The sequence below is a fragment of the Gobius niger genome (assembly GCF_951799975.1).
Source record: "Gobius niger genome assembly, chromosome: 18".
Classification (NCBI taxonomy): domain Eukaryota; kingdom Metazoa; phylum Chordata; class Actinopteri; order Gobiiformes; family Gobiidae; genus Gobius; species Gobius niger.
Genome location: NC_136869.1, coordinates 11,745,082 through 11,772,027, shown reverse-complemented (window position 1 = coordinate 11,772,027; position 26,946 = coordinate 11,745,082). Strand labels below are relative to the sequence as shown.

Below are 26,946 nucleotides of genomic sequence, written 5' to 3'. Positions count from 1 at the left end.
CTCTCGCTCTCTCTCTCTCTCGCTCTGACTCTGGAGTGACCCGCTCATCAGTTACGTGGACTGTTGCGATGTCTGGCACACGACTGGCGGCTCGTGATAATCCCGTCATCAGCTGGTTTCGCTCACCGCTCATGATTTGACTCGTTTCTCCGATACACCTGCTCATTTTGTCTTTAGGCTCTTGCTTCTTTCTTTCCGCCGAAAAAATAAAAGTTTGAAGTATATTTTACATTGATTTTTGAATAGATGCCAGTAGATTAAGTCAGAAACTACTCCAATGAATGTCAAGCACAGAAGCCAGTCAAGATCACTTTGGCCGCAAGCTATATATTCAGTGAAGCTACAACGGATACAAACTAATGTATGAAAAAGAACAACTGTAAAATGCAACAAAGTTTAGCATAAAGCTATATTAAATGAGCACATTTTCTCCAGTTCATCTTTACCCAAATCTAAAAGCTTCTCGACTGGAGCTTCCAGCCTATAGGGCAGAGTGACGCATCATTTGAAAGCTAAGACCTACAAAACTGACACGTTCTTTTGTGCCGTGTTTTCATCTCTTTTTCGTCGTTTTCTTCCCTGTGTTTTCGTCACTTTATTGTCGGTCTTTTGTCATTTTTGTGTGGCTTTTTCATCACTTTTTTGTCAGGTTTTCGTAGGTTTTTGTACTCTTGTCACTTTTATGTCGCGTTTTTGCCACGTTTTTGTTGCGTTTTCATCGCTTATTTGTCACGTTTTCGTAGTTTTTAAGTGCATGTTTGACGCTGTTTATGTCATGTTTCCACCACTTTTTTCCCGCTCTTTTCTTATTTTTATTGTTGCTTTTCCAGCACGTTTCTGTCACTCCTTTGTTGGGTTTTCATCCTTCTTTTTTTTCAAGAAGCTTTCAGATTTGAGTAGTGCCAAACTCGGTTCACGTGGGGGTTAAAAAAAAGCCTTAAAACGTGAGGAAAATGCATTTATATTCATCCTCCTCCTCGTTTCCAGGGAGATTGTGGGAATTTTTAGCCTAATCTAGCATTTATGTACCCATGGGTGTGGTAAACCCTGGTCATAGAGACAAATACAGTGACAGTTTACTCACATGAATTCACTATGGACGTGATTTTTTTCTAACATATACAACAGGGGGAAAACACATCGCCTGATATTGCCAAGCGGAAGGAAGAAACTTACAGATCCACTTACATATGTAACTGTGACGCACATGACTTAAGTGCTAAAGGAATCGCTTATTCTCACATTCAGACCTAGTGCTGTGCTTTCACCGCTCACCCCGACAGGACGTGAGCTTCGTCATACATTCAATTATTCATAAACCCCAAATCACTCCGGTTTCTCCCCAACGCACGTCTCCTCTCGCTCTTCTTCCCACGTGTGATTCATGAATGTTAAATGGCACCGAGGCATGTCTGCGCGAAGTTTTATTTTTAATCTCCATATGCATGTTTCCGAAACGATCTTATGACGCCCTGTTCTGTATTATTTATTCACGACTTGACTCATGTGGCTATTTATTCCCAGACCCGCGGTGACCTTCTCTTGTACATTTTTAATATAATCTCGACATATTTGTTAAAAAACTGCCCGGAGTTTCTGTTCGTGCTGTGGAGCGCACGGCCACCACATAGATGTTGCGGTTAACCTCTCAACCCCCAGTTGAACCGAGCAGATCTACTTCAGTTTGGCTTTACCCAAATCTAAAAGCTTCTTGGAAAAAAGCGTCAAGATAGCGACGAAAACAAGGATGAAAATGCAACCAAAAAAGAGCAACAAAACTGGGCCAGAAAAGCAAAGATAGCACAATGGAAAAGTGACAAAAAATATGACAAAAGAGTGTTGCAAACGCAACAAAAAGTGACAAAGTCTCAACAAAAATGTGACGAAAACTCAACAAAGGCTATATCCACACAAAGACAAAACACTTAAGTTTTCAGAAACTTTCTTTGTAAGCACGAAGCTTAGTGAATGCGTGCGTCCAAATGGATCGACTCAGGTTTGTGAAAATGACGTGATTCATCTTCCAGGTCTGTGTGAGGCGCTGTGACGCTAACACAGATAATAGAACAAGATGTAGAGGTAAACTTAGTGTAACGTTAAAATGAAACTGATTCAAGGATTAACGATCTACAGAAGAGACGAGGAGGCGAGTTTACTCTTCAGATGTAACGGGACTAAAGCAGAAAAACCTGTCAGTGACTTTTACTGTCAGTCCAAAAACACAGACCGGCCGTGTTTTCCTACTTGTCACCTGTGGCTTGTGGACTGCAGTGGAGCAAAGAGGAGCGGAGTAAAACCATCATAGATCCATGAGTAAAACTCATTATAAGGTCAGTAGATTATGGATCACAGACACCACTCTGGAGCTGTGATGTCATCGTTTTAGTAAAAGTTGTGGAGACGTCGTAATAACGGCGCCACGTAAACGGCGTTTTGAGATCTTTCCACTGTGGGACCTAGTTTGGAAAATGTTCATTTACAGACCCCCAAAACACCGGGCTCGTATGGACGATACACTGGATTGATTAAATATCTTTGTGTTTGGTCCTCAGCTTGACTTTATATGGACAGGGCCTAAGTGACAAAAACTCAACAAAAATGTGATGAAAACTGAACCAAAAATTGACAGAAAAGTTACGAAAAAAGTGACCCCAAAAAATAGATATATGCTTCAAAAGCGACAAAATGTTACCATCAGTCTTGTCGGCCTGAGCTTTCAAATGAGGCTTTGCACTGGTAGGCTGCGAGCTCCGAGAAGCTTTTAGATTTGGGTAAAACAAAAAAGCTCTCAGTTAAGGCGGGGGGTAAGAGGTTAAATGAATATCTAAACTTTTATAAGCCTCATGGCTCCGTTTCTGCTGCCAAGAACTATTTGTCTTTTGCATCTCAAGGTGTTCTCGCTGATCGCACTCCTTAAATCTGCCTCGAAAAGTCGCCGTACCGCACTTTGCAGCATAACTCATTTCTCCCCCCACTCCCGTCTTGTTTCTTTCCGCAGGCCCTCCAGATAAACTTCCTCAGCCCACCAAGCCTCTGCCCACGGCTCCTCTCCCGCGCTCCCATCCGCCATCCGACCCCCGAAAACCCGACAGGCAGACCAGACCCCCCAGGTTGCCCCCGCCGTCCCACCCCAACGCCAAGCCCAACATCTGTGACGGAGGGTTCAACACGCTGGCCATACTCCGAAGAGAAATGTTCGTCTTCAAGGTAAGGCGGCGGACACATTTCAAAACAATCCCCGGGCTATTTCTCGCCGTTCTGTTGTTTTTAAGCCATCAATTTCCCCCCAAGGTGCTCTAAACTTTTTAGCGATCATTTTTCTTCAGCCGAAAACTTTGTGAAATGGGTTTCTACTCGTACCTGCGTTACATTATTACGTTTTACCATAAGAAACACCCGAGTTAAGGTATACAAAAGAGTCTCTTCCTGCTGGGTTTGAACCTAATCGGCTGAGAAAGGCAACAAAAGAACACCGTATCGCTCGTTTTACACCAGTGTGGATGTCCTATACGTTTGGGGAAATCCATTATGGAGCCTGAAGCTGCAGCATTAGCTAAACAGCATGCGAAGGATTACCTTAAGGCCTGTTATCTGCTTGCTTTTTGGGTACATATTGTGTGCGGTGAAAGGCAGGTCGAGGTGTGAGCTTAAAGAAAGTCATTTAAAGAAGTTTGGCTCTTTGCAGCAATGTACTAGCATTAGTCTGCGTGTGCTTCCTTTGACACTGTACCTTCTCTTTGTGTGAATAAGTCATCCTGCTACAGTCATGCCAGTGGTTGTCTTGATGGGCCTGTACGTGCCCAGTATCTAAAGCCTTCACCAACTCCCAGTCCGTTTGAAAAGCCCATCTAATTGTGCGTGCATCCTTAAGACCCCATACGCACCAGAAAATGCTATTACCATTCTCACTTCAGCTAAAATACCTGAAAGAAAAATAAATTCAGGACTCTCAGGAAGCCTGTTTCTTTTGTCAAATTGCAACCCGCAATTTGGAAATTACTGAATTTGCATACACTGTTTTCCGCTTCCTAGTGTGCGCTGATTTGCATATACCTTTGTGAAAGCGTTTTCCCCTTTCTCGTTCTCTAATCTTTGGTTACAAGTCTGTTCTTCAATGTACAGGAGCAGGGAAAACCTCGGGACTACACAAAGCTTCCCAGTGTTCTGCTCTGAAAGAGAAGGAGCGAGTGTGTTCTTATGTGATTACACTAAGGATAGAAATTGATTGTATTCGTTGGTTCAATAAGAAGCTTGCGGAACCAATGGGGAAATCCAGTTAAGTCTGGCCTTTTCCCCTTTATGAGTGAGTTTTATTCTAGAGATTGGCCAAGACTTCTTTCTGATTAAACCCTTTGGAAAACTTGCATGTTCGGCACATTTGGTACGGCTGACGTGTTTATGCTGTGAGTTGTATGACACTTACAACATACAGTAACGTGGAAAGTTCCACAGTGATATTTATGGCCCAGGCTTTATTGGAGTACATTACTGATGAGGGAGAAGAGGAGGACGTTGTGTGCCCTGTATATGTGCGGCAGCCTTAACCTCTTAACCCCCGGCTTGACTGAGCCAGTTCGGCTTTACCCAAATTAAGAAGCTTCTTGACTGGAGAGCAACAGGGTAAGGCCTCATTTGAAAGCGAAGACCTATGAAACTGATTTTTTTCGTCCACTGTCACTTTTTTCTCACTTTTTTGTTGCGTTTGCATCACATTTTTCATGTCACATTTTCATTGCTCTTTTGTCACTTTTTTGTTGCTCTTTTGTCACTTTTTTGTTGCTCTTTTGTCACTTTTTTGTTGGTCTTTGACACTTTTTTGACACTTTGACACTTTTTTGACACTTTCTTGACATTTTTTTGTTGGTCTTCTGACACTTTTTTGACACTTTTTTGTTGGTCTTCTGACACTTTTTTGTTGGTCTGACACTTTTTTGACACTTTTTTGTTGGTCTCCTGACACTTTCTTGACATTTTTTTTGTTGGTCTTCTGACACTTTTTTGTTGGTTTTCTGACACTTTTTTGTTGGTCTGTTTTTTTCTCCCTTTTTCTTGTTTTTTGTCACTTTTTTGTTGGTCTTTCAATGCTTTTTAATCACTTTCTTGTCACCTTTTAGATTTGGGCAAAGCTAAACGGTAGAAAAAGTGCTCGGTTCACGTAGGGGTTAAGAGGTTAACCACCATCACGCAGCACTAACACTTCTGCAGATTTACTGCTCACAAATAACAGAACCGATGCGTTTCTTTACAGTCTTCTTTTCATACCGTATCTCGATTGTACGCGGCTCGATGATTTCCCACACAACCTCATTTTTACACTGACGGCTTCGGATAGAAATGTCAAAACAAATCAGGTCAAATTCAGTATAATTACGTTTTCTGGTAGCTTCGACTCTTTTATATTTAGTTTTCTTCTCTCTCTCCTGCTCCTGATGGAGTGATGAGGATCATGGGACTTGCGTGCACTCGGAGCTATTGAAAGACACACAGAGAGTACAGTTGTTGCAGCGAGTTAACTAGACTTTGATTTGACAAGACAAATGTGGGAAAAGTGAAAGACAGATTTTTCGTGTAATGGAGAGACGTCTAAGTTCCTGTCAAAAGTAATTTAAATCAAAGCTTCCGAGAGACATTTTTTTTATGACAAAGCTTTACTCCACCAAGGGCAGGTAGTCGTGTTCGAGAGCACACTCTTAACAACGGGTTTTCGAAAGATATAGCACATCTTTTTTGGAAATGTAAAGTGTGCCTCTTTGGTTTGGAACAGTGCCAAAGCGAAGAAAGATTAGCTCGGCCTCCTAATCCCACACTGTGCGGTGAAAAACAAGTCCAGGCCCTTTTCATTATCAGCGTAATATTGTAGTCGTAACACTTCTATCCCATGAGTTGCTTTTCATTTTGACCACTTTGGTTCAATTAAAGAAATTAAAGAGACTGCCAGCGTTGTCTGCAAATAAACGGCCTTTGAAAGCCAATCCGCTGGGGCCACCCTGGAAGAGTGTTTCTGCAGAACAACCTCTGCATTGTTTTTTGAAAGGCTATTCTGTCGTAAATAGGATAATTGCAAACGAAATATGTAGGTTGAGGGAAAGAGCGTGGCAGATATGGAGTTGTGTGTTGCACGGGATAAGAAAAAAGCATGTTCCCGATGAAGCTTTGAAGACTAGTTGCGTCCCCCCTCACTCTAGCACCGTCTCAAATGTTCCTATTGTTTGTTTAACAGAGTGAGACTTGATTTGTAGCAGATCATTTGTACTTGTAGAGCCAGCGCACTCACATCATTATGGCCACTATTTTATGTAGCACTCTGAGTACAGTTTTTTTTTTTGTTTCCCTTTGTTGCAGTCCACTGAATCGAAAAGCACTATAAAGTTAACACTGGAGGGAGACTGTGCCTTTGAATTAGATCTTCTCTTCTGCAGTTTTTTTTTTCTTTTTCAGTGGAGCAGGTGGTCTTAGTGTTTCCTGATACAAAATTTGTGCTCGGCCAAAATTGCTGTAACACAAACTCCACCGAAAAGGCTCAAGTATCGCATTATTACGCACTTTCCTCTCGGTCAACGTCGCGGTTTATCTGTATCGATAATTGAGGAGATGCGTAATCACCCGTGGCTTAATAGATCTCTTCGAGCGCTCGCCAAAACACTGTCCACGAAAGTGATTTACAGCATGCGCTTATTTCGGTTCACTTTTACAGCGCGAGTCCATTCTCTTGATTGCATGTGCGGTGAGGGGGCCCGCGCCAGGTCCATTTGGTCTGCGTGGTTTCGCTCTACTCCATGGTTTTGGAACGGCGGACGCGAGCCGAGGCCAAGTCATTACACCGCGGATCTGTGCAGCCCCTCCGGGCCCAGGGGTTCACAGGTGGTCCGGACTGGGAAGAGAAAGGCGGGACGCGGTGGGATTACTTTGGGAGATTGGGATAAAGTGGGATTACTTTCAGCAGCGGTCAGTGGTGGCTCTTTTGCCTTGACCAAGTTTAAGTTCATAATGATTTAGAGAACATTCTTACATCTCTCTCTGCTGACATTATTGGTAGTGGACCTTGATGTTTTACGTAAACTAGAATTAGCCATTGAGCACCGCCAATGCTCAAAAACCTCTTTAAGACCGCATTTATCAAGTTTTATTTCGCACGGTTTAGGTATACGTCTTTCTGGATCTATCTCCAGATCATGAGCCGGGTTCATGGTCAGGAGCATAGAAATAAAAAGGAAAAGCGGCGTTCTATCCTAACGAATGTGGACAGTTAGCAAGCCGGCTAGTCCAGCATTTGTTAGCCTGCTCAATGTATTTTCCCTATAGCCGTTAGCACTTGGCCATCAAACATCCCAAATCATGAACCATCCAGATGTTTTCAGCTGTCAAAGCATCAACCACATTTAGGTGATGTTAAGGCCAGGTTAGAAATCATTAATGAATGTACAGACCTTTTGAGATTTTACTTTAGATGAGGATTAGAGCATATAAGTGACCTCTGTGCTAAATGCTAAGTCATACTCAGTTAACAAACGAATAGATGGTGAAAGACTGTTGTGGAGCGGAGGGGGCTGTGCAGGAGGAAGTGGAGTTGACCAGTGCAGGACACCACACTCTGAAACAAGGACAAATCCAGAAGGGGCTGCACCGTTTCAGAGGATCTAGGAGACTGAAGGCAGCCAAAGCTTGCAGGTCAGGTCGGCCCACAATGGCAGCGCGGCTCAGGACTAACACCTGAACACCATTTTATTGTACACTTATACAATGACAAATAAAGCACTTACTTACTTACTTAACCTCTTAACCCCAGCCTTATCCAAGCAAATGTTCTCCAGTTCAGTTCTACCCATATCTAATAGCTTCTACACTGGAGCTTACAGCCTGTAGTCACCACAGTGGAACGCCTGATTTGAAAGCTAAGATGTACAAAATGGAACTACGATTTTTCCTCGCTTTGTCGTCATGTTTATGTCGTATTTTGGTTGTGTTTTTGTTGCTTTCAATCCGCGTAACTCCCCCAGTAGTAGCTCCCATAGTAATGTTACCTCTCAATAAAACCAGCTTTAGTGCGGGGCGGTAAATCCTAACGGCTAAGGTCTACTGTATATGAGCGGGGTGAATCTACAAAGGCGTCCCAAGTCATGCTTGTTAGGCTTTTGTTTTACGGCCGCTCTCTCCTCTCCGCTCGAGGAGGCAGAGGGTCGTGGGAGGTTCACAGGTAACCACCATCTGGATCCAGTGTCAGTAATAAACCCCCCCCTGATACCGAGTTACCAGCTCCTGCCTCACGAGCGGGTCAGGTCTGGGTGAGCTTTATACGAACGCACGCGCCATATGGCCTTCTGCCGGTTATCTCTGCCCATCGACATATGTGCTGTGTAGGATGAAGACATATAAGGAGAGCTGAACACGGGGCTGCATAACGAGGGAAAAATATTATTATGAGTCCATTTAAACACAGCGCGTACCATTAACTTAACCTCTTAACCCCTGCCTTAAAATTAACCAAGTGCATTTTCTGCACTTCGGCTTTACCCAAATCTGAAAGATTACAGCCGCTAGGCCAGTGTAACGCCTCATTTGAAAGCTAAGACTTTTTTGACATTTTTTTCCATCGCTTATTTGTTGTTTTTTTGTCAAAATTTTGCCAAATTTTCATCACTTTTTCATCACTTTTTCGTCAATTTTTTGTAGTTTTTTCATCTATTATTTGTCACTTTTTCATCACTTTTCCACCAATTTATTGTCACTTTTTCATCCATTTTTTGTTGATTTTTTCTCAATTATTTGTCACTTTTTCATCAGTTTTTTGTCCCTTTTTCATCAATTTTTCGTAAATTTTTCATCAATTATTTGTCACTTTTTAATCAGTTTTTCGATTATTTTTCATCCATTTTTTGTAAATTTTTCATGACTTTTTTGTTAATTTTTTGTTGATTTTTCATCAATTATTTTTTTCATCACTTTTTTGTCACTCTTTTTTTTGGGGGGCTTTTTTGTTGCATTTTTGTCACACAGTATTATCAAATTTTCATTGCTTTTTTGTTGCCCTTTTATTGCATTTTCATCCTCCTTTTCGTCTGATCTTTTGACATATTTTTCAAGAAGCTTTTAGATTTGGGTATAGCCGAACTGGAGAAAATGCTCTTGGATCTGGCAGGGCTTAAACAAAAATATCAAGCAATTCGGGGTTGTTTCCCCTGCAAATTGTATCAAAAAGTGATTCTCTTATCTCCTTTTATGTCACACAGAAATGCATTAGGTTTAAAATGAGGCAACAATTAACTCCCAAGCATTTGCCAACCCCCTCTCTTTGTAATCCCAAGTACAGCACAAAAACATGTTTACACTTGCTTGTTTTTTTCTTTCTTTCTTTTTTAAATTTTAATGAAACGTGCTTGTCATTTATTCATAAAAAGTGGTAGTATTTGTGTCAGCGCGGCAGGAATTCATCTTTTATGCAACGGCGTTTGTGTCAGAACATCAACTCGACTCTCAGAGCTGCACATTTTAGCTGTTTGCAATCACCAGCTTCATCCTTACGGGGATATGGGGACGTTTTTCGCACAAGCTGTCAAGCCGTCTTTTCAATAGAGACCATATGGTAATGCAGTTATATGGAGACAGTTATGCGTGACAAATTCAGTGCGGCCCTTTTTTTTTTCCCCAATTTGAGGGATTATATTTCAGACTTCTGCTGTTGTGATTAAACCAGACATTCCCCATAATTGCAAAGTGCCCGCATCAGCTGTGGCGGAGATGGCTGGGGTGCAGAGGCAAGTGCATTGTCGTCATTACATAAAGATTTGTGCGAATGTCTTGAATCGGCCGTGTTCATCCTGTGCTCTAGATATAGCATTTGATAATGAATATTTCATGCCCCTGAACTGTAGATTACATATTTAGACCTAGACTTCTGACGTATTAGTGTTTCGTAAACCAGTGGGTCAGGCCTTAAACTATCTGGGTATAGGAAGTTAATGTTGTTGATGATATTTATTTTGGAGCTACTTTGCCTTGTGTTGCCGCAGTAGTTTGCAGCCTTCTAACATGCTGTGAAGTCTGTGTGTTTTCTGGCAAAGTGCCACGTGCCCTTCCCGACCCAACTTTCCATATTTACACAGTCTTTGGGAATGAACCAAATAGTACAGCAAGATTATGATCATTTCAAAAATAGCTTCATAAACACGCATAAACGAATCACCACTACCGTATTTTATGGACTATATGTCACACTTTTCATAGTTTGGCTGGGGGTGGGACTTATACTCTTGTGCGACGTGTATATATATATATAGTTTGATTTATTTTCACACCGCTAGAGGGCACTCTAGGCTTGTGCACCAGCGAGGGTGTGAGCAAGGGACTGGCGAAAAGTGAAAAGTTGCTCTTACAGCAATGAAGAAAACAAAAAAAGGGTGTAAAAGCTCGATGGCCACAGCTAGAGGAACGAGTTCGTAAATGAGATCTTGAACAACGTGCTGCCGGAAGAGGCTTGTCAACAGTGCAGTTACTCCTCTAATCCCAGGTAGCTGCCCAGGCTGGTGTGACTTATGACTTGTATGTTTTTTTAGCTGGTGCGACTTATACTCCGAAGTGACTCAAAGTCCGGAAAATACTGTATTTATTTAGATGATTTGCGTTGAACTTTCCCTATTTTTGCAAAAGTTTGCTTTCTACTCGAGTCCGGACACTGTTAGTCGGAATGATTTGCGATTCCAGACTTTGAGCAGTTTTCAATTACAGGGCTGGGGGAAAGCGCTGAACAATTGAAAAGGCCTGTTAAGGTTGTATTGGCAGCGGAACAAGAGGGAGGAAGAGCGAGGAAGAGGGGGGGGAGTCCCACAGAAACAATTGGATTAGTCCCGGCGAGAGGAGACCGTTTGATAAATGCCCTGTTTATTTAGCTTTCACCGCGAATGTGGCGAGCTCCGATGATGTGTTGCCTTCCCTTCTCCCCGTAGCTCCGCGTTGAGGATTTTTTGGACCACTCTCCAGTGCGCACACAAAGGCACAATCGGCCGCTTGTAGCCAAAGGCCGGGCGTGTTTTAATGGCTTTCACAGCTGGCTCCCCCCGGCGTTCTGTGTCTTCAAGTTTCATCCCCGACATCAAAAAGACACACCTATAGCCAGGGACGCTCTCACGTTTCCATAGGTCAGTGGATGCTCGTAAAGCTCCCGGACATACCTTCACTCTTGTCACATAATGTTTTTTACAGTATGTTCGGTAGGTTGTGTGTGTAAAGGCGACCTGAGGAAGTATGAGGTTACGGGGTGATAGTCTTTAAAGGAGCCGTTGGCCTGAAGTCACCCGTGTCACAGTGAAAGTCAAAGCCATCATAGCAGACTGAAGATGCTTGATACAGTGGGAGGAAATCTCACATTTCTGCCTAAATTGGTCATAAGCTGTGGTCTGATCTTTATTACAATCACAAGAATGAGTAAACAGTGTCTGCTTAATCTAATACCACCCAAACAGTGACACTTCATTCTCATCTCATTCTCATATTTTTATTGGCCTGAACATGTAAACATTCACAGGACAGCGTGGAATAAGTAAGTGAACCCAGGAATCTTGCTAAACTGCAACAGTTTTGTAAAGAGGAATGGTCCAAGAATCATCCTGATCGTTCTGCACAATCTGCTAAGAAATCAGCTAAGAAATCCAAGGGTTCACTTACTTATTCCACGCTGTCCTGTGAGTGTTTACATGTTATGGCCATTAAAAATATGATAACATGTAATTGTTTGGGTGGTATTAGTTTAAGCAGACACTGTTTACTCATTCTTGTGATTTTGATAAAGATCAGACCACATTTTATGACCAATTTAGGCAGAAATGTGAGAATTTCAAAAGCGTTCACATACATTTTCCTCCCACTGTATACACATGCTACAAAACTTAACTCTCCCAAGCCTGTTTGTCTGACCACTGATGCTACACACACATCTTTTTTCCACTAATGAACCTAAAAATCCCTGTTTTCTCTTCCAGGATCACTGGTTTTGGCGCGTGAGAGACAACGCGGTGATGCCCGGTTACCCGATGCTCATCAGTGTGTTCTGGAGGGGCCTGCCGCCGAAGATAGATGCAGTGTACGAGAACAGCGAGGGCAAGTTTGTCTTCTTTAAAGGTGAGATACCGACGACGCGTCCTCCTCTGTGTCCTATAGATTTGAAATACTCCCGTCGCACTGTCGTAGTTCAGTGCGGTCGTCACATAGCGGGCAGTGTGTATAAAATGAGACCAGGAGTGCCTGCCTGCCTGCCTGTGCTGTCTTGTAGACCCGATTTAATTACTGCAGATGAAATTGCGCAATATGTTCCTCCCGGTACAGCATGTTGTTCCATATTGTTTCAGCTCATGCCTCTTTACAATTCATTCATAAATGTTCTCGTGAGCACGTGTCATGTCTAGCCTCTATATGGGCTGATGGCGCTTTAATATTCATGTCGGTGTTGTGCGTTTCGCCGGGTTCCCAGAAAACAAACACGGGATTTTATCTTTAATATCTGCTGCATGTTATCAGGGAACCGCTCGCAGAACTGCCTTGATCTTATCTCTGAGCGAGTGTGCGCTTCTCTGTGTACATCAGGAGAAGATTAAAGCAGTGTTTTGCTCACTTGGCTGGAAAATCTCCCTTAATCCACGAGTTTTTTGGACTAATAATAAGTGGTGCTATGTTTAAACGCACTGGCAGCAATAAGTTGTTGCCCTAAATTCCAACAGCGGACAAGCATCTAAGTAAATAGATTCTGGGCTGTTTATCAAAAATGGCTTTCTGTGTCTGGTAATGATGCAATCGAATCCACCGTGTTGCTTTATAAGAATTTTCCATTAGTTGAAATGCATGACAGCGTTTTGCTATGGTATCCTAAATCGTCGAGCTAAAACAGTTTGTTGTGTTATAGTGTAGCCTTTCTTTTTTTTTTGGCCCAAAACATTTTCAACTGCTTAGTGATTATAACCATGAGCTAACCCAATGAGTCTAAATCTCTCAGAGGCACAAACAATAATCATTTGCCAGAATCATCTTGTCCTCAGGAGGTCTTTAGCCAGTCATAAGTCATGCAGAGGGGCTGTCAGGAAGGGCATTTGACATATGCCTGTTTATGGGAGGCAGATGATTGCCTGGTTTTTCATTGTATCCACTGAACATTACATTATTTAGTAAAAAACGCTCTGGACGTGTCTAATTTAGAGGAGCCAGTTCCTTCAATTTGCCCAGAATCCAAACCCCACTGACAAAGATTTGTGTCTGCACTTTAAAACAGACACTAAGTCGGCCACTAAAACACAGTAATTGAACGCTAATTATGTCTGAAGCTCAAAAGCTGGTTAAAAGACTGCGAACAAACAAACCGTCCTCGTAAAAAAAAAAAAAGAAAACTCCCCATCTAGCACCGCAGGCGGAGAGGGAAGCAGATAGACGACTGCACATGTGGCAGTGATGAAGGCGATGAAAGACGGCTGTGGCACTGGTCTTCTGTCATTTTTATACAACAAACAGTTCCTCGAAAACACAGGCGCCGGGTTGCAGATGCTGACGTGCGGTTTCATTCAAGCCAAAGGGACTACCCACGGATCCCGAGCATTTGTACTATCTGACTACACACAGCTGATTTCCCAACGGGCCGCAATTCTGTCTGCCCCAATTTGTAGCGAAACGTTTGGAAGAAAGTCGGTCAGCGAGCAAAAGCAGCACCTGGTTTAAGCCACATCAAGCATTTTCAGTCACTGTAGTAGCATCTATTCTCTCCAGGCCAGACGGTTGATGAAATGTTTCAGTAGTTTTTTTTGGGGCGCTGCGCTAGCTCTCTGTTGTTCTCATGACATCATTGAGGCTAGGTGCTTAGGAGATGCCGTTAGGTACAGAATCGCAGGTCATTTCAAACCATTATAAGGTGTTAAAAAGAGATCACCTCGTAAATGGTTTTGACTTCAACGTAGAAATGACCTGCAATGACCTTGTTACAACCGAGCTCTGCTGTGGCAAAAGGGAAGTAACAAAAACCAGATGTCAAAAGAAAAAGGTTAGATAAAGTTTAGTAAAAGGAATGTAAAGGTCGAATTTAACAAAACCGCCAAACTAAGGCCATTTACAATATATACACACACATTTAAGAGTTCACTAAACTTGAGGAAACTAAAAGATGTACAAAACAAAGCTACTAAAATAAGCTAAACAAAGAAGTGCAACATACAGGCCTAAAGAAAAGAGTGGACACAACCTCGCACAAGTGTTTTGGAAGCCAGTCTTTAAAGCAGTATTAAGTAACTTGTTTACCTTTAATATATCCTTTCCGTAGTCCCCCTGGGGGTAATACAAGTGTTAATAGGATGATTGGGGGGTCTTTCATCTCCCCCTGGTGTCTCTGGTCAGAATCACAATGGCAACTTTTCCCTGCTCCGACCTGGAGGCCCCAATACACACTAATGGAATCACGAAGAAGAAGCTAACAGGCTAACGGGCAACGCTAATGCAGGCTAGCGCCACTTAAACAGTATTTACAGCCAAGTTTGAGTGACAAAAATGATCTCCATTGTGTAATTGGATGTACAATATCCCTCTCTCCTCTCTCGTTTCTGTCAGCTTACTATTTACTCTCATGGACAATTAATGAGTACAAAAACGTAACATGCTACAACACCTGCAGTAGCGCATATGGCCTCTAGGGGCATGAGTTACTTAGTACTGCTGTAAAGACACGGTGGACACAGACACAAAATGGCGTAACAGCCCCGAATGTTATGAGGTGTGACTTTTTATAGGCGTGGCTGCAGCAGGTGGTTAATCAGGGGCCAGGTGTTCAGATTCTGCACCAATCAGGACCAGGAACGAACAACCAATCAGGACAGAGCTGGAAACCAGTCCTCCAATCCCAGGCAAGGGCTCACACAGCCACTTTCTATGGAAGGAAAAGTGGAAATTAGCCACACACACAAAACTAATTCAAAAAGGAGGGAGACTGAAGGCGCGGGGGGCCATAACAGACCTGAGATCTGAATGTTAATCTTGTCTTGAGTTTACTCCATTATTTACTTTCATTGCATTGGTTTTAAGGTTGTATCCAATAAAACAAGTGCAATCTTCTTACCCCATTGGAGAATTAGTTACCTGAAATAAAAAGTAATGTATTGAAACAAATCCAAACGTAGGCTGTTCAATTTCCGTGATTTTTGCGTATATCAGGGGGCATTGTGGGCATTGTGCTGTTTTGGTGTTGGTTGGGCTTTAATTGCCGAAGTGAAAAGCAAGCCAATATCTTCTTTATAAATCCTTCGTTAAATTTACTGTGGAAGTCTGTTACCAATAAGCAAATGTGAGATTAGTCTCCCGATCGGAAGCCAGATTTACTCCACGCAGAGTCAAGCTGGAATAGTAAAATTTAAAGGGTAATTTAGACGGAATTAAGATGAATAGTTTACCCATTTGGTCTCTCTTACAATTTACAATGTGAACAAATGGCCTTGAGGCAGCAGTAAAAGGGAGCACATAATAACTTCCACACATTTGAGCTGCGCGCTGTCTCCGTGTGGGCCACATGAAGCGCACAGAAGTCTATATTTTCAAGCCGGATCCTATGTTACACTTAAGAAATGCCACAGAGCTGCCACGACATCAAAGCAGGCCAGACCGCTCAGAAGATGAACCGCACTTTAATATGGAGGGCGAAACGCTGAAGGGAAGAAATGTAATTCAATAAAGGACAATCTGCAACTACTGTTCTTTTTCGCGTGATGCTTCAAATGATACTTGAGTCACTGGTCCTTAGCAGTGCTCAAAGTAGGAAATTAGTGCTAACGAAAGCCTTTTCCATAATGTTGGGGTGTGACAATGGGCAAAAAAGTGGCAGGAAGTGTGAGCCAGTGCCAGTGAAGTCATGCAGAAGAGAGAGAGGTCCAATGACAGGAACTTCCTTTCCCAAAACAGGCCAGTGCAGGTCTGGGGTCCTGGTTAAAGTTTGCCAACACCCAGTCCTACTGTTACTTCCTCCTTCGCATCGATATACCCCTCCCCTCACTTCCTCGGGCCGCTCCATGCCAGGGCTTCATAAGGTTACACATCACATGTATGACCTTTGCAAAGATGGAGGATCCTGAACGTTCTGAATGTCGCAGCAATCAATTACTCGCAGACCAAGGTGTGCTCCTTACTTCCTCTAAGGAGTGTTCGAAACGCTTATGTTTCATGAATGATTCCAGACTCTAGAGCAGTGGTTGTCAAAGTTTTCACACCAGGCAACACTTCTAGTTTGTTGCTTGGTAACACTTTATAGTAACAACCCCTTATTATAAAATGATGAATTAACACTTAATTCATCATGAACACATAATTAGTTTAGTGTGACTGACACTTAATAACTACTTAACTACTACAGTTAATGCCTAATAATGAACAGTTCTTCACATACTTCACTTATTCTTTGTAAAGTAGTTATTAAAGTGCATATGACACATTAGACACCATTTTTGCTAAAACATGGTTAGCACAATATATTTAAGACTTTGCTCAAGATTGTACCCAGCTTACTTTATTTGCCATTTTTTGTAATGTTTATAGTTACACTTCTTTATTGGACACTGACAGGAAGTGACATAGGTGAAGGCAAACAATTTTAAACTGCTTTTATTTATTTGGAACTTTACCTTTATCTATGTCACTTTCTGTTAGCAGCTTAAAAATTCACATGAAAATAACATTTATGCCCAACCTCCATCAAAATTGCTGCTTCACTGAAATAAAACGCTAGTTAGGCAACTTATGTCATCCTTCTGAATAAGTAATATTTTCAACAGCATTTAAACCTGTCACTTTAAGTGTTAGTCACACCTAACTAATGAATTGTTCATGATGAATTCAGTTAACTCATCCTTTATTAAAGATAAGATGTAATTATTATAAAGGGTTACCAGTTGCATTTGCCAATTCATTTGTCTGAATTTGAGAAGACGATAAAGATTATATACAAATTGGACATTTTTGACCACTCCTTTTATGTTTATAGTTGTGGCTACGTAAAAACAGACTCTTCTTACAGTGGCATGAAGTGAAAAGGGTATTCTGAAACTATTCCTATAATGATTAGATTGAGCTCTTTCTAACCCCATGTAACAACATCACTCCATCTTTACAAACTAGATTGATACAAAGAGAAAGGGTCTGGCTGAGTTTAAAGGCGCATCATGCCTCTCTTTGCTCTTCACACCTTTTGATGCTTCACTGTCCCGTCCAATAAGCGTCCGGGCCACTTTTTAATGATAAAAGATACGATAAAACAGACAATGGAGCAAGTAAGTCTTCAAATACAGCCGTGATTCCTCTCAGCCTCTTTCATGTCGTTCCTGCTCCATATGTCCCCACCCTCACCCCCCCACTCGTCCCGCTCACTTCCTCCCGGGCCCTCCCTACAGCTGAAGAAACGCATTTCCTGGGGTCGCGGCGTGTCAAAACGTGCCGTTGTTTGGCCCTATTACTGGCACAGGAAAAGGGAGGGGACACTGTTTTTTTAATGAGAAAAAGAAGTCACAGCTTTTAAACTCTGAGGTATAAGACGCTCATTGGCAAAGCGCTAAATGTATTCTTGTTTTCAGGTGCGCGTGGATCCCAAGGGCTTAGAAAGTTTCATAAAAAGGTTGCAGTGTTTCGCGCTGCCAATTTCTCCAACCAGGGCCATAGCTTTTTTTTTTTTTTTCCCTCTCTTTTTATCATCGCTAAGCAGTTCTTGGTTCACCTTAACAAAACTGAAAGTTCCCAAAATACCTCAGAGCGTGAGCAAGGACAAGGTGTCATTGTCTTCGACTAATTTTACCTCTGCAAAACATCGACATGAATGGGGTTTTATAAGACATCGAATGGAGCATCGAGTGGTGAAATGTGTTGTTGCCTCCACTAAAAGGCGTTCTAATTTACGCAAAATATATCAAATTGCGCTGCATGATTAGGGGTTAGGTCCCCGAACTATTCCTGGCAACGTCCGACGACTTGATGAATGTTTCTTTCAAATTCCTCCCTCTTTTCACTAAGTATGTCTGCCGTCCTATATAATAAATAACATCTGGGTCAAGGTCATTGGTTGATTGTGAAGATATTGAGCGCCTTCTTTCTCGCTAATCTTTTCTTTTCTATTCCTCTCTGCGTGCAGGGAAGCAGTACTGGGTTTTTAAGGACACCGTACTACAGGCCGGGTACCCCAAGGACATCTCCCAGTTTGGACACGGTATGCCAGTGCAGAGCATCGAGACGGCCGTGTGGTGGGAGGACGTGGCTAAGACCTACTTCTTCAAAGGGGACAGGTGAGGACACGTTACTGCTGTGTATACTGTGCATACTTCATGTGCAGTAGAATTGACTATAAAGCTACTGCGATATGGTTATAGAGACATTTCATCAATACAGGATCTACTCCCACATTTTGTCGGTGTGCTTTCGCTACATTATGACCTCTTAGACCAGTTAATGTCATTTACAAGCCTCGGCCTGGAGCTTTAAAGGAGACAGAAGACTAGGTCACAACCGGACTTACGACTTTTTGGTTGTAGTTATAAGACAAACCTGCAATAAACATACTGACCGTGGGTTCTATGCGGGCTTTGTGTGAAGTTGGCAAGAACTGCACACAATTTGTACGTTGTGCGCACCAACGCCGTGCAGATTATTCGGCAATGTGGAGGGGTGGTGGGGTATAGCCTATATATTTCGTCCTCGGATACAGAGATGCCGCATGTATGATACACTTTTCCGAGAGTGGAAGAGAGAAAGCCTCGGTGACTACATTCGCATGGATCCAAACATCTTTGGTGAATTGATGCTATACGTACACACCACGCATAACGCCTTTTTCACTCCTCCCTCTCTGACACCTGTTCTCTCCTCGCCTTCTCTCTTCCCCTCGGCATTTTGCAAAAACTTTGTATAAATGGCCACAGGCCATGTGGAGCTTTATATATAAGAGTTTTTGTACGATTGATGCACTCTTGCTGAATGGGCAATTCAGGAACGACTTACACGACATGTATAGAGGACGTACGCTGAATGTGCGCTGGCCGCACTAGTGGTGCGTGTGTGGCGCTCCACACATATACAAAGTCACACAAAGTGCGACATACGAAAAAGGTTTCATGCAAAGCATGCGAAAGACATATGCTGGCCGTGCAGACGACACACGAAGACGTACAGCATTCTTGAAACCTGAAAACATTTTTACCACTGTGGAGTTTGTTTGACAAGACAAAGAACCTCTGCAGCCAGTCTACGGCTACAGCACGTCACATGCATGTTTTCTTGCATTTTTGCATGTAGACCGGCCACTGGATCCTGTACGACCGGTTGTGACCTAGGCTTTAGTGTGTCATGCAAAGTTTTTGGGGAGTTTTTAACCATGTGACAGCGCTGTGGCCTCGTCAAAAACATACTTCATCCCAATAGTCTGGAGTCATTTTGGTCATTTTCTCGCTCTGATCTGTATTTCCTGGATCTTTTTGTCACCTCACTGTCTTTTCCTTACATAGACATCATTACAAATGTTTAAATGTAAAACATCAATGCTGAGGCACCCGAGGGAATATTTTTAGGCCTCAATTATGCGTGATATGCCCACTTTAAATGAATAGTGTGGCAGTGAATGTGAGTGTGTGCTCACACTAAATATATTATTGCGCACACAGCCTTGGCTTCCTCATTGTTCTGAACCAAAATGATCTCTCTGTACCCACGTAACCTTGCCGCCTGCCAACCAACATGCTGTATCCCCTTGAGCAATACTTTATGCATAATCTATAGCAGCTTTGTTTATTATAAAGTCAGATTCCCTCTCATAATGGATATGTTGCAGTTTAGCATATTTACAGTGCATAATTCCAGGACACCATAACACAAACCGCCATCTGCTGCGAATTCAATCATCTCTCGCGGAGCACCTGCTTTTGTTTCGCATTGTTTTCGCCGACGCTGATCATTTGTTTGCGTTTCAGGTACTGGCGCTACAACGAGGAGATGAGAACCATGGATCCAGGATATCCCAAGCCCATTTCGGTGTGGAGGGGCGTGCCCGAGTCTCCGCAGGGGGCCTTCGTGGACAAAGCGAACAGTACGTCATGTTCTGTTCCAAATACCCGCGCTCCTCTCCCTGGCAGCTGCTGTGCAGTGGTGTGCCAGGGATATATCGATTTAAGCCTCCACTGTTGGCACGGGCCAGGAGCTAAAGCAGGGCCTAGCATCGATTGAAATTTGGCCCATTTGTTTTAACGGGTGGCAGCGTGTGGTTTGTTTCCACACGTGCAGCACCGGAGGAAACAGGGCAGTGGGCGTGCATGGAAAGTAGGCCTACGTACTTACTCCAGCTGCTGGTAATGGGGAAGGTGTAAAGCGTATTTTATCAATGGTAGCTATTGCAAACTTTCCTATCACTGATTGTAATTTTGGGGTTATTCCAGATCTCTGTTTAATTCTTGGCGAGATATACAAACATTTGGGCACTGTTTTAATCATTGCCATGTAGGACCAGAGCCTTTTTTCTTACTAGCAACATACTTCTGCGTCTTACATTGGACCCCATTGGCACAGGAGAGTGAAAAGCAAAAAAAAAAAAAGAAAAAAGGACAAGACCACCACTGGGCTCTCATTCCGGTTTAAGCCAGAACACCTATCCATAAAAAAATCGAGAGGCGGGCCCAAACATGTCTCCGAGCAGCTCCCTCTGCCAATCAGGGAGCCCACTGAGACCCCGAAACGCGTTCCCATTGGGCGTCCGGTGCCAGGTGGGAGAGTGACTTGGCAGGGCTGAGTTCCAGGTGGCGCTGAGCAGTCGGGCCATCTGCGCCGTGTCCCGGTGCCAGGAGCAAGGCAGGTGGAGCACGCACCAATCCAACCGTGAAGGGTGCAGGGGTATCAGGACGACGTCAGAACTATGGGAATATTCACTAAGGAGCGTAGGTTTAGTACAAAAACTGAAAAAGTGCATCAGTGGGTCCAAAATGAAGGTGCAGGTGCTCTTCAGGTATTATACTTGATAAACATTGCAAAAGACAGAATCTGAGGCACTCTAACATAGGTATAGTGTAGAGCTGCGCAAAGCAGATGTTACAGCGGTGAGTTTTTAACTATAGTTAATTTTCAACAGATCTTTTCATATTCCTATACTGACATCATGGCTCTGGAGTATCCTTAACCCTATCTTTAACACAATAGGGCTGTACATCGTGAGAAAAAAATTGTCTGGATTATTGCAATAATGGTATAGATATTTCAGTCACAATTTATAATAATTACACCTTATTTGTCCTTAATAAATGATTAGTTGACACTTAATTCGTCATGAACAATCCATTAGTTAAGTGTGATTAACACTCAATGACTACTTAACAACAAATAAGTGAAGTATGTGAATAACTATGCATTATGAGGTAGGCATTAACTGTAGTAGTTAAGTAGTTATTAAGTGTTAGTCACACTTAACTAATGTTCATGATGAATGAAGTGTTAGGCTACATAAGGTGTCGTTATAAAGCATTTCCACCATTTTTCAAAGGATTTTGGACTAGACAGCACAGCATGAAAGGGAGCAGGGAGAGACATTCAGCAACTTACCAGAGCCTACAACCCACAATGCTATTAGGGTGTACAAAGCATTACAGCGCAATTTGAACAAAAATCACCTGCATTTTTTTTTTTTTCATCAAACTGGTTCAAAGAAAGACTTAAAGACTGTTCAATCAGAACCAAAACGAGGCTCAAATGGAACAAAATGTGTGAAACTGTGACTAAAACTGACCTTTTGCACATTTTAGTAATACACCGCAATAGTAGTGTTGGCTCAACGTTCAAGACAGCATCACTATTTTTCTCTTTTTTTTTTTTCAGCCCACATGAAAGTAACCAGATGTGTGTTAGCGGCATAGTCGATGTGTTTTCTTTATTCCCTTTTATTGCTTTGTGTAATGCCCCTCTGTGGACCTAATACACATACCTCTGTGACTGTAGAGCTGCGAAAACATGGCGCAGTCGTGCTCCATGCCGAGTCCATTCAACAGCCTGACGTTGTGTTGATGTGGCACAGTGACATTGACCCAGATAAGCAGGCGTAATGGAGTGCGCTGCTGATTATAGTACATTAGGCAGCGACCCTGGGGCAGCGTTGACCGCGCTCTAACCCATAAGATCTCTCCGCCGCTCACGCCTCTCATAGCGTCCATGCTGCGCGGCTCATAATAGAGTTTAATGAACCCACACATGTTACCGCTGCTTTGGGGGATTTATCAGTTTTGAAAATGCGGACGTTCTGCCTCATTTGCCTTGAAATATGTAGCAGTGACCGGGCTAATCAAAGAAGTCAAATGAAGGGGCAGGCAACTATGCTATATTTAGGTTGGCCGTCCACTACCAAGCACATTTTTTTCTCCCGTTCGGCTTTACCCAAAGCTTCTCGACTGGAGCCTCATTTGAAAGCTAAGACTGACAAAACTGATCTAAGGTTTTTTTGCTGTGTGTTTGTTGCCTGTTTTCCTGTGTGAAGACCCTGCTCTTCTGGGGCCCTAAGCAAAAATCCAGACGGGGCCCTACAGTACGCATCCCAGGGCTATTCGACAAAGAGCAAATCCATTTACGGTCAAAAACAGTTCCACTGTGCAGTAGTGCAGGGCAGAAGGGGACATAATGATTTAAATTCAGGCCCTGACCCACAGTTTGGGAACCGTTGATTTAAAACTAACTGAAACCTGCACCTGACGGTTATTTATGTCAGACCCCTGAGAATTAGCCTGTGAAGAGCCCAATTCGCCTTCGACTGTGCACATTCAGAGAACCAGAGTTACTGTAAGAACCGTGTGGATTCAACTCCCCTTTGAGACAAAAAGGCCACGGACAACGGCTTTACTCTCATCTATTATTATTATTATTATTATATTCGCCAAATACTCCGCTAGAGATGTTAAGAAGAGCCCCCGCAGAGAAAACATGAGAGCAACACCCGGGACACGGGGGACATGCAGGACGGGAAGCGAGCACCAGGAGACAGACAGATGAGCGGGGACACGAGGGGAAGTGACGGGGGGAAGGCGGTCGGTCTCTGCTGCTCATCCACCTCAGACTGTTATATGTGGCAAAGTAGGCTGAGAGTGAGTGAGCGCTGTCAGAGAGCGTAGTTTGCGTATAGGAAAAACTGGCTCTGATTCATATTGCGTTTTTGTCGCCTGTTTTGGTACTTTTTTGTTTTGTTTCTGCCTGTGTGTATGTCACGGTTTTGTTGCTTTTTCATCCCTTTTTTCTCACCCGTTTTGTTGCGCTTTTTTCCACTGCATCCTCATTACGTCTCGTTTTTGTCGCTATTTTTATGTTTTGGTTATGGTGGGGGTTAAGAGGTTACAATAGTGTGTGGGAGAGATTAATCGATTTACCATCCAGACCATCTGAATGTGTTATAAGGCAATGTCAGATGCATGGGATTTTTTTTTTTTTTAGCATCACCTCCACTGGCACATACCTCCCAAAGCTAAAAGCAATAATAAATCACTGTATGACTTATTCAGAGTGGAGAGTATAAAAGACTTTTGCAAATAAATTAGCTTTGGGCCACTTTACCCTGCGGTGCCAACGAAGCCCCTGCCTTGACATAATAATCCGTATTTGTCCACCGGTCCCTCTGAAAGCCCCTTTCTTGTCTTTTATCTTATGAAGCACATGCCTTTGCCGGCACTGTACCCACCCTGCCCACTCCCTGCGCCACATTCAAAGCATTTCCTCTTCTCTTTATTCCACGGCCAGAGTGGGCATGAATAATAAATAGTGCAAAACAAAGTGTGTAACAGGGACGGTGAGCTGTGCAGTTTACTCAGCACATTCAAAGCGCCGGTGCCGGGTTGCCTTCTTTTCTGGCACAGTATTCCGACATCAGCTGCTGTGGGAATCTTTTCAAGAGGTCTCTACATAGGATACAGTCGCAAAATCAGCTAAAGGAGGTCGTCCAGTTTATGTTTGTGTGGCTGCGTATATGCCATTTGCTATCGAAAGTAGCAAATGGCAAGACCAGCAATTATTTAGGTGATTTAACAATAAGCTCCAAGGTCCTTTTATTTATTTATATATATATTTTTAATAACTGCTCACTTTGTAGTTTAGTCCTCTTCAAACATGTCTCTGTCTTCTCTCAAATGTTATTGCTCCGGGACATGCTTCAAAAACGCTGTAGAACTCGCAAAGCTAATTGCGTTTGAAATATTGGTCAGAAAACTCGATAGTTTTACTAAATTGTTCAGCCATACTGAAGTGACCGTTGGCTGAAGACCTCAGGTAACGGTAATTGGTCCCAGGGGATGGTTAAATGCATCTTGGCTCAGCAATAAAACCCCAGCGGTGGAACAATGGAAATGGGCTTGCGAAACATTTTTAAATGTTTGACCTCGGTGACATTGAATCACAACAAAGCCGACTCTTGTCTGAGGATGAAGCTTATATTTACTGTGTCTCTTCTCAAACTTCAAAGGCAAAAACATGTCTGATATTGGGAGCTGTATATGTGGCACGCAGACAGTGTTCCTGACAATTTGAAGAACATGAAGAAGATTCAGAGTAAAAAAATGATCCAATACTTTGTGTGAAGCTTAAACTGTCGACTGGACTGGGTTTGGTTGCGTTGAGGATGTTTCACTTGGGTATAGTGTCACATTATGACCACGAGCCCTCCACTCAACCAAACCCAGTCCAGTCGACAATTTAAGCTTCACAACAATGTATACTTCCTGGACGAACGAGCGCATGCACAAGTAGAGGTTGGGGGTGTAAGACTAGTGTGATATCTGTCAATATTGAGCGCAGGGCAAGAATGTTTTTTCAATGTTTTAATCTGTAAAGCACTGTATGAAAAAGCGCTTTATAAATAAAGTTCGATTGATTGACTGCCCCTCCTGGAACCGCCACTTTAAAGGGGCTAGACGCAAATTTGCCAATTTAAACTCACCACTGCCACCTCAGGTCATACGTGTAATTGCAGCTTCTAAGCTCACCTGAATCAACACCTTTTTGAGGGCCAGTGCAGGATTTTAGAGGCAGTTGTGGTGAATAGGTCTGGGCTCATTCTACATATTAGGACATTGTTGGAACATGTAACATTTTTAAACTCTGTATAGTCCCTTTAACGCGGTGGAGGGGTTTGAGCACCCAAATGATCCTGGGGGCTCTGTTGTTGGGGGCTTCGTGCCCCTGGTAGGGTCTCCCATGGTCCTAGTTGACGGATCGGACAAAGAGCGGTTCAGAAGCCTCTTATAAGAGACCAACAGGCCAGCTAGAAACATGAGGCCGTCCGTCCGTGGGCTGGTGCAGTGTGATCGGAAACAGCAAAGTGGAAGAAAATGGATGGAATGGATGATTGACTGCACAAACAAATTACTGTATTTACAAAGCGTACCTTGTGTGGTGATATCAGATAAAGAATTTCAGTATTATTCCTTTCACCCCATGTTTAAAATGGATTGAAGTGTTCTTGAATTAATTATGTACATTATTATAATTATTTGCCAGTACACAGGAAAAACAGTGTTGGCAGAATAAAGTGTGGTGCCTTCAAAGAAAGTGTTGGTTGTAATTCACAACATTCCAACTTTTTTACTGATCCAGCTGTGCTCATTTATAAATTCTGCCCTCACACTAATAATATCTTACTCAGAATGACTTAACAATCGTTGACTACCTGACTTTGTGCTTACAACATGGCCTTTCTGGTGTGTGCAGGCTTCACGTACTTCTACAAGGGGAAGGAGTATTGGAAATTCAACCACCAGTTCCTGCGAGTGGAGCCCGGGTACCCGCGCTCCATCCTCAAAGACTTCATGGGCTGCGAACTCATGCCCATCGACCCGGACCGGCAGCCCAACGACGACGGCACCTCGGACGTCATCATCGAGCTGGAGAACGAGGCGAACACCGTCAAAGCCATCGCCATCGTCATCCCCTGCGTGCTGGCGCTGTGTCTACTCGTGCTGGTCTACACGGTGGTGCAGTTCAAAAGGAAGGGCACGCCGCGGCACATACTGTACTGCAAACGCTCCATGCAGGAGTGGGTCTGACCCGGGACACGCAAACAGACACAGACGAGACTCGTGGTGAAAGCGGTTAAAGACAGAGGACAGCGGCGTTCTCTGCAGACAAAACCAACCGAGAGACCAAAATAAGAGTGACTTCAGAATGGACGGTTGCAGAGCCGGAAACCGCGATTCCTCTTTTTTTGTAGAATCTGATGGAGTTCAGATTGACGAACTGTGTGTGTGTGTGGGGGGGGGGGGGGGACCCGGCCTTTTTGAACAACGGGGGAGACAGCGCTGGGAATATTTGCCTAAAAACGACCCTCGCGGAAGAGAATCACCGAGGGTATGCATCACTTTGTAACTCAGAAACTTGACTTCCTACATCCCTTTCCTTAATATTTCAATTTTTTTGTTTGTTTTATTTCATCGCCCATTTTGCTTTACTTTTAAGGAAGAACACACAATCGTCCCCCCCCCTCCTTACCGCAACGCCATCACCTCTATCCGGTCGTTGATTTCTAAAGGAAAAAAAATAAGAATCATTTTGTACGACAAAGACCCTGAATAATTTTGATTAGACTTTTGTAAAATGCGATCCTCACTGTTCCCTTTAAAAAAAAAAAAAAAAGTAAGTCGAGGAAAACGAAACCAAATAGAATCCACTCTCTCTCCAAAGAGGATCACGTTCACTTTTTTCGGGGCGCTGTGACTGTTGTGGCAGTCTGTCGGCGACACAGGGGCCAAATTTATCTGCAATATTTACAACAACAAAAAAAAAAAATTGCCTTAATTCTGGATCATACGACCTCGTGCTTGTTTTTTTTAATTTGTATCCTTTTTTTTTGTCTTTGTTTGTAAAAAAGAAAAAAAAAAGGAGCACTTGAGCTTCTTGTGATTTTCTCGGATCAACTACGTTACCCAGAATCCTCGGCACTGGCTTGCTGAGCTGATT

General features: G+C 43.0%; 1 protein-coding gene across 2 annotated transcripts in view; it reads left to right on the top strand.

Moving 5' to 3' along the window:
• Window positions 1–26,681, top strand: part of mmp16a (matrix metallopeptidase 16a (membrane-inserted)) — a 90,528-nt gene extending 63,847 nt beyond the window's left edge. For both annotated transcript variants that reach the window (XM_079576023.1, XM_079576022.1), the window contains 5 exons: window positions 2,999–3,207; window positions 11,973–12,111; window positions 18,125–18,275; window positions 19,953–20,068; window positions 25,702–26,681. In XM_079576023.1, coding sequence (XP_079432149.1) covers window positions 2,999–3,207; window positions 11,973–12,111; window positions 18,125–18,275; window positions 19,953–20,068; window positions 25,702–26,036 — 950 coding nt within the window. In that variant the 3' untranslated portion in view covers window positions 26,037–26,681. The remainder of the gene's footprint in view (window positions 1–2,998; window positions 3,208–11,972; window positions 12,112–18,124; window positions 18,276–19,952; window positions 20,069–25,701) is intronic.
• The last annotated feature ends 265 nt before the right edge of the window (window positions 26,682–26,946 follow it).